The sequence below is a fragment of the Alexandromys fortis genome, unplaced genomic scaffold, assembly GCF_014885135.2.
Source record: "Alexandromys fortis isolate MF-2015 unplaced genomic scaffold, M_Fortis_MF-2015_v1.1 scaffold_369, whole genome shotgun sequence".
NCBI classification, from domain to species: domain Eukaryota; kingdom Metazoa; phylum Chordata; class Mammalia; order Rodentia; family Cricetidae; genus Alexandromys; species Alexandromys fortis.
In genome coordinates, this window is record NW_026068250.1 from 317761 (window position 1) to 332922 (window position 15162).

Genomic DNA, 15162 nt, shown 5'->3' on the forward strand with positions numbered 1-15162 from the left:
CTACCTCTGCCTCCTAAGTGCTAGGATTAAATAAATGTAGGTGCCACTACTACCTAGGTGTTTCAACTTTATATAGCATTAAGCAATTTAATTCATCTGTTAACTGTATCCTCTTAATGGGTTTTTATTAGAATATTCACATTTGAAAATTGACAGTAAAACAGCCATAATTATTTCAAATCTCTGTTATCTACAGAGACCCTCTTTCACAGTGATGCCTCTTTGAAAGCTAAAGAATAAATCAGTAGCCAGTCTGTTCTTATCTCAGCACATGGCAAAGGAGTCAGCAGGTATTTGAAACTATTGACATGTCAAAGAATAGAGTCTTTGGCACAGGCTTCGGGTAGTATCACTAGGACAACTGGAGAACTTCCAGACCATTCCAGTGGACTGAGTCAGAATTTCCAAAACTCTTTTTAGTACAGAGCAGACTGCTAACATTTGAACTAGTAAAATGAAAATTAATATACAGGACTGAATAAGTTGAGAAGGAAAGACTGCAGTTACTTGTTAGAAATATTCATTTAACATTTATTTTCTAATATATAAAAGCCTATTATCTTTCTCCTCAGGCTATTTATAACCCTTCAGTTTGTAGCCTCCACTCCTGTGTATGAAAAACCGATAAATCACTTCTCATTCTCTTTGGCCCTCCTCCAACAAGGAAGACTTGCTAAGTCTCATCACTTTTTAAAGCAATATACTTATCTGAATAGGAATAATAAATGCCTCCTCTTTTTTAAAACTAGATTATAACTAAAAAAAAGTTTTGCAACTGAGCATTTGCCTATAATGTCCATAATTAAAATGCCTATATATATATTTGAAAATGATATTAATTCAATCAGGTTTAACAAGACAGTTTTAAGAAGTACAGATAATTTTGTATGGCAGTTAAAATCCTATCTTCCCTGGAAAACTGGCCTGGTATTTAGCTTATAGAATCAAATCTTATGGAAAATATTGAAGATCTATTCCTGAAATGCCCATGGTTTGTAAGATATCTGAGAACTTGAAGGGAGGTGAAACCACCAATTCAATGGAGAATTTCTCAGATGTGGCTTCCTAACCTCAAAGTACAAATAATAAAAACTTTCAAATTTTCATGAGATTTTTGTTGAAGTAAAAACTTTACTTATATTCATTTATGTGCATGTGCTTTATTTTTCTACCTGCATACATGTGCATGCATGTGCCCTCGGAGGCCAGAAGAGTGTTAGGTCCTCTGAAAGTGCAGGTACAAGTAGTGGTGAACCACTTGATGTGGGCGCTGGGAACCTGAGTCTTCTGCTAGAGCAGCCAGTTCTCTTAAGGACTAAGCCATCTACCCAACCAAATAATCTGAGATTTATTAAGATTTAAAACAAACTTTTAAAAGGACTATGGTAAATTACACCATTCCTGCTAATCTATAAAAGGCCTAAATCTATCAACAATTACCCTGGCCATGGGTGTCTGTGTGTGTATAAGAATCAGGATTTTAGCTTCTGTAAAGCAAAGGACACGGTCAACAAAACGACAGCCTACAGAATGGGAAAAGATCTTCACTAGCCCCACATCAGACAGAGGTCTGAGCTCCAAAATATATAAAGAACTCAAGAAATTGGACAGCAAAAGATCACATAATCCAATAAAAAAAATAGAGTACAGACCTAAACAGAGAACTCTCAACAGAGGAATCTAAAATGGCTGAAAGACATTAAGGAAATGTTCAGCATCCTTAGTCATCAGAGAAATGCAAATCAATGAGATTCCATCTTATACCTGTAAGAAAGGCCAAGATCAAAAACACTGATGACAACTTATGCTGGAGAGGTTGTGGGGAAAAGGGAACACTTCTGCATTGCTGGTGGGAATGCAAGCTGGTACGATCCCTTTGGATGTCAGTGTGGTGATTTCTCAGAAAATTAGGAAACAACCTTCCTCAAGGCCCAATACCACCACTTTGGGTATATATCCAAAGGATGTTCAATCGTGCCACAAGGACATGTGCTCATTCATGTTCATAGCAGCTTTGTTTGTCATATCCAGATCCTTGAAACAACCTAAATGTCCCTCGATCGAAGAATGGATTAGAAAAATGTGGTACATTTACACAATGGAGTACTACAAGGCAGAAAATATAACAACAGCTTGAATTTTGCAGGCAAATGGATGGAGCTAGAAAACATTATTTTGAGTGAGGTAACCCAGACACAGAAAGACAATTATCACATGTACTCACTCATAAGTGGTTTTTAAACATAAAGCAAAGAAAATCAGCCTACAAATCACAATCCCAGAGAACTTAGACAACAATGAGAACACTAAGAGAGACATAGATAGATCTAATCTATATGGGAAGTAGAAAAAGACAAGATCTTCTGAGTAAATTGGAAGTATGGGGACTTTGGGGAAGGTTGAAGGAGAGGGGAAAGGTAGGGAGGGGAGCAGAGAAAAATGTAGAGCTCAATAAAAATCAATTAAAAAATGGGCTAATTTAAAATATAAGAGCTAGCTAGAAACAGGCCTGAACCAAACAGTGTTGTAATTAATATAGTTTTGTGTAATTATCTGGGTCGGGATGGCCAGAAAACAAAAGAACACAGTCTCTGTCAACACTTTCTGGCACTTCATAATCATGTTGCATGTACTATATACATGCAGGCAAAATATTTACATACATAAATAAAGTCCTTAAAAAGAAATACAGCCTTGAGACAGAACTTATCTAAACTTAACCCAAGATGTTTAATAACAATTTTAAAGGGGCTGGAGAGATGGCTCAGTGGTTAAGAGCATTGGATGCTCTTCCAGAGGACCAGAGTTCAATTCCCAGCACCCACATGTCAGCTCACAACTGTCTGTAACTCCAGCTCCAGGGGACCTATGCCCTCATATAGACATATATGAAGGCAAACTCCCAATGTGTATTAAAATAAATAAATTTTAAGAAAAATAACAATTTTAAAAATTACACATCTCAGAACAAAATCATAATTAATGAAGCAACGTTACATACTATTAAGTGATCCTTAGAAAGGAAAAGCAGGTGTCATTACCTTCTTTTCAAAGATAGGGAACAAAGACTTAGTAAAAATGAAATGATCTGTCTAAGTTTACAAAGTCTATTGTGTGATACAGTCAAGACTGAATCCCAGTTCTGAATCACAGCCAAAATTCCTTTAAGTTCTAATGAGTTTTTATAACAAAGTTTTTTAAAAAATTGAGGAAACAACTTAATCACAAGGGTATTAACACAAGTAAAATACTTAAATAATAGTAACAAAATTATCTGTTTCATACTTTAAAAGAAATAAGTGGATGGGGGACAGTGGAGGTAAGCAACAGATAGGGACAGACTAAGCTATGCTCGCTCACATCACCCACAGGTGGCAAAAAGAAGTCCTTGAAAATAGCCCAAGAAGGTGAATAAGGAAGACAAGGTTTTCAAGTGGAAACAAAGAGGAGCGAAGACACTTGAGGAGCTAAAAGCCAAGGTCATGGGAAAGGATCCCTAGGTCACAAACAGAATTAAGAAATCTGGCAAAAAGTAAGTTGTTCCTTGTGACGGTGACTCTCTTCCACTCCTATTTAAACACAAACATTCTCTGCCACTAACATCTTTTACCACCTACAGGTAGAATGTAGGGTTGCCATAGAGCCTGTTTTACATTAATAAACTTTTGCTTAAAAAAAATCAGTGGTGGCGCACACCATTAGTCCCAGCACCTGGGAGGCAGAGGCAGGCAGATCTCTGTGAATTCAAGGCCAGCCTGGTCTATAAGAGCTAGTTCCAGGACAGGCTCCAAAGCTGTGGAGAAACCTTGCCTCAATAAACAAACAAACAAACAATCACAAAGTAGCTATTTTCTATAGTTTTCATTTCAGCTACTAACACCTCATCTGTGAATTAAAATCAAATTCAATATGTAATTCTGCCATAGCCTGGACTGAAACACATCTTTGTTGTACTGTGACTTCTATATCACCTTGAATTAAACCAATTCATTAAAAAGGCAAGCAGAAAGGCATATGGTGTGTCTGTGTAGAAAGAGAGGGAGGGAGGGAGGGAGGGAGGGAGGGAGGGAGGCATTTTATTTTATTGAGACAGGGTTCTCTACAGCTTTGGAGCTTGTCCTGGAACTACCTCTTGTAGATCAGGCTAGCCTTGAACTCACAGAGGTCCGCCTGCCTCTGCCTCCCTAAAGCTGGGATTAAAGGCGTGCGCCACCACATCCAGGAAAGACTGCAACGTTTAAAGGTCAGCAAACAATTCAAAAGGTTCTAAAGAAAGGCATTTGCCATAGACCCTGATAACCTGAGTTCAAGCCTCAGAATCCACATGATGTAGAGAATGGGTTCCTGCTAGTTGTCTTCTGATTGTACATGGCATAGCATAAGCAGATTCATCCACAAATACACCAAATCTCTTTTGTATACTTAAAAACAAGCAATACCATGGTATCCACCTCATATAAAATAACTCATGTTTCCCTAAGAAGTTTCAAAGCCATTGTTTATCATAGTTCTATTTCTTTAATAGTTACCAAAATTGTTTGTGTACATGTGTGCGCTCTCACGGGTGTGTATGTATAGGCATGCATGTTTGTGTAAATGTGAACACACATGTCATAATATGTGTGGAGATAAAGAGGGCAACTTCCAGTTTTTAACAATGCCTCTTTGTTGTTAATTACTGTACATGATTAGCTAGCCAGTCCTTATTTTTCTAGAAATTCTCTTACCTTCACCTCCCATCTCCCAAGAAGAGCACTGATATAGACAGACAGACAGGTATCTGTACCAATCCCAGTTTTAGGTGGATTTGGGGGATTTGACACCAGGTTTTCATGCTTATACAGCAAGCATACTGTCCACTAAGACATATCCTCAGCCTGGTGTTTTCCAAATTTTGACCCTTACTCAATTATAGTAGATGTTGGTATGAGTGTAAATTACATAAAGTTGAAACAAATAACAAATGATGAGCCTTAGCACAGAAATTCTAATTCAGTAAAGCACATTCTACCTTTCCTTCCTCTGTATCACCAGAGGGGGAACTTCATGCATGAGCCTCGTCCAAGCTAAGCATACATTCTACTGCCACTGAGTTTGTTCTCCAAAAACCAAATTGTGCTTTTAAATACACATTCCAGATTCTAATTAGCCAAATCAGCAATGAATCACCAAAAATTCTTATGAAAAAAGTACCAAACGAAACACAAAAAATTAAAATCTAAGGACAAAAACAACTTTCCAATTTCCACTAACCATAAACACAGAATAAAATAACGAGAATGAGAACCTGCTTTAATCTACTCTCTTAATGTGGCAACCTTTACTCCAACTTTTCAGAAGAACCATACCCTTCACCACAGTCAAGTTGTGGAATATGGACACAAAGAATTTCAGATTTAACACCCCAAAATTAGAATATAATTGGTATGGATACGTGACAGCACTTCTATCAAACTGTTATGTAAAGTTTGGGCCAGAGAAGGGAACGTGGAACAAGGAGATTACTGAAGAAAAGTCTCTGATCTAATGAGAAACATAAGCAGAAAACAAAAATAATTTTTAAGTGAAAATAAATGTTTTGCCTGCATATATGTCTATTACCACACGTATGCCTGAGTGTGCCCATTGCCCATGGAGCTCAGAAGAGAGCATCAGATCCATTGGATCTGGAGTTATGGATGGCTCTAAGTCACCATATGAGTGCTGGGAACTAAACACAGGTCCTCTGCTCTAAACCAGTCAGCCATCTATCTTTCCAGCACCCAGAAAACAAGACTCTTGAATGGGATTTCTACAATAAATATTAACAATATGTTCTTAAGACAGTTCCCAATCAAGAAAGAGATCATCATAGACAAAATCATAATGCCAAGGGCCATCTACTTACAAGCTGCCTCTCCTTGGAAGGCTCAATTCCTTCTGAAAAACAAAACACATAAAACAAGTTAGACAAAAAAGGTGTCCATTTGAATCCAGTGAACCTGCCTCAATGGCCTAAGAAATATATAGCATTATCTTAATAACAGCACACTTAAATGTTTCTATGCGGTAGTCTTTTCCTTTGCTTCTAAAATTTGATGAAAGTTGGGTATGGTGGTGCAAACCTTTAACCTCAGCACTCAGAAAGCTGAGACATGCAGATCTCTAAGTTTCAAGCAAATTTGATTTATATACTTATTTCTAAGACAGCCAGGGATACACAAGGTTATGATCATTAACTTATCCATATCAGAAATATTCCTTTATTACCAATATGTTTTACATTCAGAAGAGATTTTATCAATTTCAAAATAGCATATATATCCTGCAATTATAGTATCTTTTTACAAGTTATAATTAACAAGAGTAGCAATCCATTATACTATCACAGTACTTGCCTCGAAGAAACATTAAAAAAAAAACTCAAACAAAACAAAAAAGCAACTGCCTAGAACGAAAAACTATAAAGAGATAATATACACAGACACACATATAGATACATGTATGGATGGATAAATCCTTGTATTAAATCTATAACCCAGATGGTACAGATATTTTTCTGTATTTGCTTTACTGCATATTTTACCATGTACCTATCTGTTTTTAATACATCCTAGAGTAGATTGTAGACTTCTATATCCATCAAAAGTAATTCATAAGACATTCAGTAAGTGCCCATAATTCTGTGTTGTGGCAATATACTAATAGAAAACTGAACAAATGTTAAGTGTGTCAATCAGTAACTTTGATCAAAACACACACTTTGACGACTAAAATTTCTATAAAAACCCAGAACAAGCTTATCAAATTAGAAAGTTATATCAAGTCCACTCTAGGCAAATAAACCTCCCAGCATTTTCCTGTTCAAAGAAAACACTATTTTTACTATATTTTTTTCTGCCTGCTTGAACATTCTATATAAATAGAACTACAAAACACCTCCTTTCTCTATAGGATCTTACTATATAAAGCCCAGTCTAGCCTGGACCACATCATCCTCACAACCTCAGCTTCTCAATATATGAATTTTTTTTTATGTAGGTCTTTGTTTTTCACTTAGCACAATATATCTAAAATTCATCTATGGTGCTACATATAATAGTAACAGATTATAATGCTTTCTCTTGCTGATAAGACATTTGAGTTATTTCCAGTTTGGGACTGCTTAACAAGTATTTTCATAAATTATGCTTTGTTTGCCTTAGGAAAATACCTAAGAATGTGGAATATGTGAGGTTTTCATACGAGATTAGAAGTATTTTTAAAGAGACTGTATCATATAATACTCTCAATAACAATATATGAGTATTAAATGCTCCACATCCTAGCTACAATCTGTTAGACTTCCATTAATAACATAGGATTCTTGGTGGTAAAATATTTTATATTCAAGCCAATAAATTATATAGTCCATTACACTTTTCCTACTCAATTACATATAAAATAGTGTCTAACTGTGGCTTTAATTTACATTTTCCTGATGGCTGATAGTGCACATGTAAAGTATACATGTAAAAGTACACATATAAAAATATCTTAAAAATCTGTCATGTCTGTAGTGATTTTTTTTTTGTGTTTTAACAAATAAAGCTTGCCTGAAGATGTGGGTGGAGAGCTAAACCACTAAAGGCCAGGGAGTTGTGGCACACATCTTTAATCCCAGGTGTTGGGAGACAGAGGCAGAGGGATCTCTGTTAGTTCAAGAACATCCTGGGCTACACATAACTGAATCTGTCTAAAAGAGAAACAGAGCTCACACAAAGGTGATCCCACACCTTTATTCTCAGCACTAGGGTGGTAGAGACAGGAGTGATATGGCTGGGTGGAGGGAGGAATATAAGACAGGAGGAGACAGGAGCTCAGTGAAGTCTGAGGATGCAGTCTGAAGCAGTCAGTCAGAGGACATGATCACCCTTTTGGTCCGAGGATTCGGTAGAAGGAAAAGGTTTCTCTAGTGGCTGGTTGCACTGCTTCTCTGATCTCTCAGATTTCACCCCATAATATATGACACCGGATTTTTATTAAGAACAATTAGAATTTGTGCTACACATGTTTCCTTCATTTTAAACCAAGACTGCCCTTTGTTTCTCAGCCACCCACACTCAAATAATCACACAAAAACTTTATTAATTACAACAGTTTGGCTGATGGTTCAGGTGTATTTCTAGCTAGCTCTTACATCTTAAATTAACCCATTTCTATTATTTTATATTTTACCACGAGGATTTATGGTCTGTTACCTCCATCTAGCTTCTTGGGCAGCAACATGGTACCTGCATGGCCCCACCTTCTTTCCTCCTCTATCTCTGCTTGGATATCCTGACTAACTATATTCTGTCCTGCCATAGGCCAAGGCAGCTTCTTATTAACCAATGGCAAGAAAACATATTCACAGCATACAGAGGGGAATCCCACATCACCTCCCCACTTCCAAGACATGGTTTCTCTGTGTAACAGTCCTACCTATTTTGGCATTTGCTTTGTAGACTAGGTTAACTTTGAACTCACAGAGATCTGCCAGCCCTTGCCTCCTGAGTACTGGAATTAAAAGTGTGCTTTCACCATTGCCCAGACTGTCTCCTTTTCTTGGGTAGTAGATACAAATCCTTTGTCATATGTCTTCCCATTATATTGTGAATCTAAGATTATTAATTCAGTCTTTATACCAGAATTCTAATATAACTGTCTCTTGAATGCCATCACAGCTTTCCCTAAAACTGTGCTGTACTAACCTCCTAGGTGTTTCTCAATTCAATCAAGTGGTAATTAAGATTGAACATCATATAGTCAGGCACTATGAACGTCACATACTTGTAAGCCCAGCACTCAGGAAATTGCAGCAGGAAGAATACAAGTTTGAAGCTGGTCTGGACTACATAGAAGATTCAAGGCTGGATTAGACAACAAAACAAGGTTAGGAAAAGAAAAAAGAAGAAAGATGAAAAGGATTTTTTGTTTTGTTTTGTTTTACAGAGATCTGCCTGCCTCTGCCTCCCGATTGTTGGGATTAAAGGCGTGCACCACCACCGCCCGGCTCATAAAAAAACTTTTATTAAATTAATAAAGCTTCCCTCTACTATTAATTTGCTGAGAAATGTTTATTATTTTAGAGATAAGAATTATTTGTAGTCCACACTGGCCTCCAGCTTGACATTCTGTTGCTCTAGTCTCCTAAGTACTGAGATTTTAGGATTGTACCATATACTGCTTTTGAAAGCATTTGGAGGAAAAGACTTTGGGAAACAATGAGGTTCTACAAGTACCTAAAGAAAATCATAAGAATACGATAAAATGCCTATAAATATACTTTTGCATCAGTCAAAGTTTGTGGAGAACTAAGTGATCAGTTTAAGACAGTCATAGGAGTGCTGCAGGGGCGCACAGTCATAGGAGTGCTGCAGGGGCGCGTCCTCTCACCACTACTCTTTAATATATTCCTGAAATTAAAAATAGCAACAGTGCTGGAGGATGAGGAGATAGGCGTGCAGATAGGTGGTGTGGGAATCAATAACTTATGTTTCACCAATGATATACTTGCTGAAAATCCAAATGAGCTGCAGGTTATGGTAAATAGCGTGGGAAGTAAGTGAAAACCTTAGTATGAAAGTAAACGTTGAGAAGACTGAGGTACAACACACAGGAAGGGCACACAAGAATTTTAACATTCTAATTAAGAATCAAACTTCAAGCAAACAGTCAACTTTGTCTATCTGGAGGTAAATCTCAGTTCAAAGGAGGGAACTATTTCAGATGTCAAGAGATGGATAGCGATAGTGAGGGCTACAGTCCAGGTACTAGGAAAGATTTGGTCAGCAAGAGACATAACGACAACAACCAAATTAGAAGTATATGAGACACGTGTCTTCAGCAGCCTTATTTAAACTCTGAAACCTGGACAATAAAACAGCAACTGAATGTGTTTGACATAATATGTTACAGGGGGATTCTAGGCATCACACGAAGAGATAGCCTGAGCAACAATTACATTAAGTGTAGCAGTGTAAATGAAGGCAGACAGAAATTATAATAATATATAAGCCCATTCCACGGACTCCTGCCCATACCACCAAAGAAGCAGGATGTGACCTGCTCCGCTGAAAAAAGGTACCGAGCCATGTGGTACCTTTCTCCCCCCCCCCCTTTCTTTTTCTTTTCTTTTCCTTTCGTTCTTTCTTGTTTTGTTTTCTTTTTTGTTTTTTTTTTTTTTCCGAGACAGGGTTTCTCTGTAGCTTTGGAGCCTGTCCTGGAACTAGCTCTTGTAGCCCAGGCTAGCCTCGAACTCACAGAGAGCCGTCTGCCTCTGTGCTGGGATAAAGGCGTGCGCCACCACCACCCGGCTTAATTTGGATCTTTAGAGGTAAATAGATCAGAGGATTCTGCCTTCCTAAATGAGATTAATGCCTTTATTAGAGGCTTCACTTGGCATGTGGCCTTTTTGCCTTTCTAGATTCAGCTACACAAAGGTGAAACAAAATTGCCCTCAGATATAAAATGCCTGGGCATCCACCTTAGAATCTCCAAGATTCAAAATTATGAGAAAATGTCTTTTCTTTACAAATTACCCAGTTGGCAGTATTTTCTTATAACAGCACGAATGGAAAAGGATATTCAGAAAATATGCTTGGGTGGCATATTCCATTTTCCTAGCATCTGAAATAATCGACATAAAATATTAGAAATAGGGATAGAGAGATGGCTCAGAGGTTAAGAACACTGGCGGCTCTTCCAGAGGTCGAGTTCAACTCCCAGCAACCACATGGTGGCTCACAACCATCTGTAATGAGATCTGTTGCCCTCTTCTTGTGTGCAGGTATACATACAGGAAGAACACTATATATACAACATACAATAAAAAAATAAATCTTTAAAAAGACAGAAAATGTATGTGCAGAATGAATGAATGGAAATTAATCTTACTAATCTATTTTCCTTATCATCCTTATACCATAAAGCCTACATTTCACACCAAGACTCCAGATTACCACATTCTGTGCCAAAGTCTTTGGTTCTAGTAGAACAAGAAAACCTCTAATCTGGTAAGGACAGTAAAAGGAACAATGATTTCCCAATCTTCCCTATCACTGGGAATATTACTAGAATGTTTGGAAAACAAACAAAAAACCTACACAATCAGAAATCAGGGTTTATGCAAATAACCATAAATTCTCTGGTTCATTATTTCCTCTTAGAAACAAAGCCAGTAATATCTGACAATCCAGTCTAACATCAAATGATGTTCATCACAGTTTTCTCTGATCCATATATATTGTTACCATTACCTCAAAGGCTCTGTCTTCGTTATAAACTTTCAATTAGTGTACCAAACACGTATCCCTCTTAAAATAAGAAAACAAAATTCTCTTAATTACTACATATCCCTTTTCAATTACTACATCATCAAATGAAATGTTAGTCTCTAAAAACTATTTCTATACCCCTAACTCTAATATATTATATTATTTGAAGAGTATCTGCAATTTCACTAACCACTGTAGGTCCTTCAAACTCATGCATTTGTGTAAATACTGTTGAGGATGATTCTGCCCAAAGAAACCAAACAAAGAAAATATTTTCTAATTACATTGAAAAATCAAAAGTCCATGAACTATGTTCTGAAGTTATAGAAAAAGACAACACATACTAAATCCTAGAAATCACTTACTCCCTTCCATTTACCATAAAATAAACTTCTATTGGTATTACAGAAGTGAAATGATGCCATGGAGAAATCACTGCTTATATATGTATTATTCAGTATTTAACTAAACCCATAATATATTTCCAAAGAAAGGATAAAGGCCAAGTGTCCAAAGCAATAATCACTACCCCCACAAGTAAATATGTAAGCAAGAGTCACAAGGCTTGTTCTTTATGTCCACAGTTGATGTGGGAAGGTCATCTGTCTATCTGTTGATTTCATTGGTTAATTAATAAAGAAATTGCTTGGCCTGATAGGTCAGAACATAGGTGGGTGGAGTAGACAGAACAGAATGCTGGGAAGAAGGGAAGTGAGGGCAGACGTGATGGAGCCAGCAGCCAGGTCAGACATGCTGAATCTTTCCCAGTGTGCCACCACCTCGTGGTGCTACACAGGTCACCAGTAAGAGGAAAGGTTGATTTGTAGTTTGGTTTAGATTGATTTGGGAACACCCCTCCCGTGCCAAAGATTGAAACCAGGGTCCCACTCCCCTCCTAAACTACAGTCCATCTCAGGTCTATAAATTAAGCTGTTTCTGCCTGAGGGGGTTCCCTCCCTGATCTTTCCATAGGTTTTCTAAGGAAGTCTCAGTGTGCAATCTTGTATGTGTTTGTCACGTTGACTAAATACCTAAAAGAAACAAAAACTTGATAAAGGAAAGATTTACTTTGTTCATGGTTTCAGAGACTTCAGCATCTGAGTAGAAAGGAAGACAAATGCCCATGCTAGTAGGCTCTCTTCTTCCTTATTTATTCCACCTAGGCTCACAGGATAGAAATTGGTGTCACCCATACTCAAGGTATATCATCCATCCATCCCTTTAACTAAACTCTTCTGGGAATACTACCCCCATTACTCCACTACACCTTGAGGTGTGTTTACTAATCGCCTAGGTCAGTGGTTCTCAACCTGTGAGTCTGGGGGGCGGGGTACATGTCAAATGACCCTTTCACAGAGGGCACATACGATATCCTACATACATATCAGGTATTTTACATTAAAAGGCTCTGTCTAGCAAGTCCAAGAATGGCAAACGGTGCCAACAGGCTTTGCAGTTTCCCCTTCTCATCCTTGCTAAAAACAGATTACATTCCTAAAGCTAAGCCACCAAGGTCTATTCCCCTATTTAACCACTTCCTCCTCCTAAAGCTAACCATGAAGGTCCAGCTATCAAAGTACTGAAGTCCAGCATTCAAAAGCCACTTTTAGCTACCCTAATTAACATGTCCAATCGAAACAAACCAACTCATTCTAAGATGTAGTTTCCCTCTTTACCTTTATAAACTGCCATTTGCCTATGGGCCACATCTGTCTCCTCTCTCTCCAGAGCAGTCCTAAGTCCCTCTGGAGTAAAAATATCCCTTCCCCCTCTTCCTTGTTCCTTTTCCCTTCTCCCTCCTGTCTCCAGTCTTTGTCTCTGATTCCTGACCCTTTGTACCTCTAAGGCAAATAGAACATGGTGCTAAGAACTTTGTCGTCTACAAAACCAAAAAATAAAAAAATCCCAAGTAAATTTTAGCTGCAATAATGCTTCCCAGTATGCCTTAAGTATTAATTACTTCTGAACAATGGCACTTTAAAAACTCTGATATCTAAGTAGTACAGGCAGAAAAGAGGAAAAGAGGGGACACAAATTACTTTTTAACTACAAAATAAAAACTCAATTTAGAACCTGACGTTAGAATCTCTATGCAAAGAAGACTTTAAGGGCAAATATCTGATGTGGAAGAATGATGCTGAGAGCTAATAGAAAAATGTGTTTGGTTTATGGTGAGTAGTCAGTTGACCTTTCAGAGTTCAAATAAAATTATTTCCAACAAAATAAACTGGGAAACCAGGCACTATAAAAGCACCTTCTTCAATTCACACACACAAAAAAATTCCAGTGTCAAATGTCTCTCACTGCAGATGTAAGTCTTATGGTAAAACATGACTTTCATACAGGCAGTGGTGGAGCACACCTTTAATCTAAGCACTTTGGAGGCAGAGGCAGGCGAATCTCTGTGAGTTTGCAGCCAGCCTGGCCTACAAGAGCTAGTTCCAGGACAGTCAAGGATGTTTCTGTACTGCAAAAAGAAAGGGATTAAAAGTGGTGCATTTCTATGTAAATGATCGTTTTTAGAGTTACTGCAATTTTCTCCCAAAAGTTGGGAATCACTTAGTTATTTGTTTCATTGGTCCCTTAAGTAGCCCTGGATGGCCTCAAACTCACATAAATACCTAGTGCAAGGATCAAAGGCTTGTGTGCCACCACAGTATCACGCCATTCTCATCAACTCTAGAAATCAGCATCTTTACAATATTGCTATCTTCACCATTCTTTACAATATATTTTTTACTTCTATGTCTCTCATAACATTTCATAGTTTTCTTATAATGGGCATGATTCTTTGTAAAGGTTATTTTTTTCTATCAGGGAAATTCTATTGCTAGTAATGATGACATATCTTCTATGTGTTTTTCTAAAAGGCTACTGCTACTGTTAGTATATTAGAATACTAATTTTGACCTCATGTGTGGTAACTTTCCTCAGCTATTTATTTTGAAACCAATCCTGCCTCAAATTCACTACATAGATGAGTTTGGCCATAAACTCTTGATCTTCCTGCCTCCACCTCCCCAGTGTTGACATTACAGACTTGTGCCAACATGCCTGTCCTAAAATCCCCATTTTCTTTCTGAGAAAGGATGTCATATATCCCAGACTGATTTCAAAGTCACTCTATAGCTAAGACACCTTGGACACCTGGCATCACTTCCTGATTACAGGCATGAGAAATCATGCCTAGTTTATATGTACTTGGATTCAAGCTTAGGCCACACCCATGACTCAAAGGTATTCTATCAACTGAACGATATATATTTAACTACAACCTAAACTTTTTATTTTAATAACTTTCAGTTAACTCCTTTGGCATTTCCAGCAAACAGTTACCTCAATGCATCTATTAGAATTTTTTTCTGTTTTACTCAGTATTTATGCAATTTTTTCACTTACACTGTCTTAAACTTTTAAAACTGAGTAGCAATGGTAAGAAATGATATTCTTTACACTTCAGTGTTGTGCTTATTCATACAATCAGCAAATGTAGCTTTGTACTTGGCCTATATAGTATGGCCAACTGATTATCAGACAAAGTCCCTTCTCTTGGGAATATATTTACTATATTGCTTCCTCCAAGAAACCTGGTAATAAAAGTTCATAGGATAAAAGAAGTTTGTACCTTGGTTGATTTTCTAGAGAACTTTTAGGTAGTTTCACAATTACCTTTGGTATGCTTAGGCAGACAAACCTAAATCTTGCTTTGAAAGTTTTATTTCTTTGAATAACTGAACAAACTACTGCTTTTCAAACACTGCTTCAAAATGTATCAGTGCAGTCTTCTAGAAAATAACCGGAAGGAAGGAAGGAAGGAAGGAAGGAAGGAAGGAAGGAAGGAAGGAAGGAAGGAAGGAAGGAAGGAAGGAAGGAAGGAAGGAAGGAA

General features: G+C 37.5%; 1 protein-coding gene across 6 annotated transcripts in view; it reads right to left on the reverse strand.

Moving 5' to 3' along the window:
• Positions 1-15162, reverse strand: part of Mast2 (microtubule associated serine/threonine kinase 2) — a 104954-nt gene that overhangs the window by 57548 nt on the left and 32244 nt on the right. For all 6 annotated transcript variants that reach the window (XM_050131371.1, XM_050131370.1, XM_050131369.1 and 3 more), the window contains one exon: positions 5888-5919. In XM_050131371.1, coding sequence (XP_049987328.1) covers positions 5888-5919 — 32 coding nt within the window. The remainder of the gene's footprint in view (positions 1-5887; positions 5920-15162) is intronic.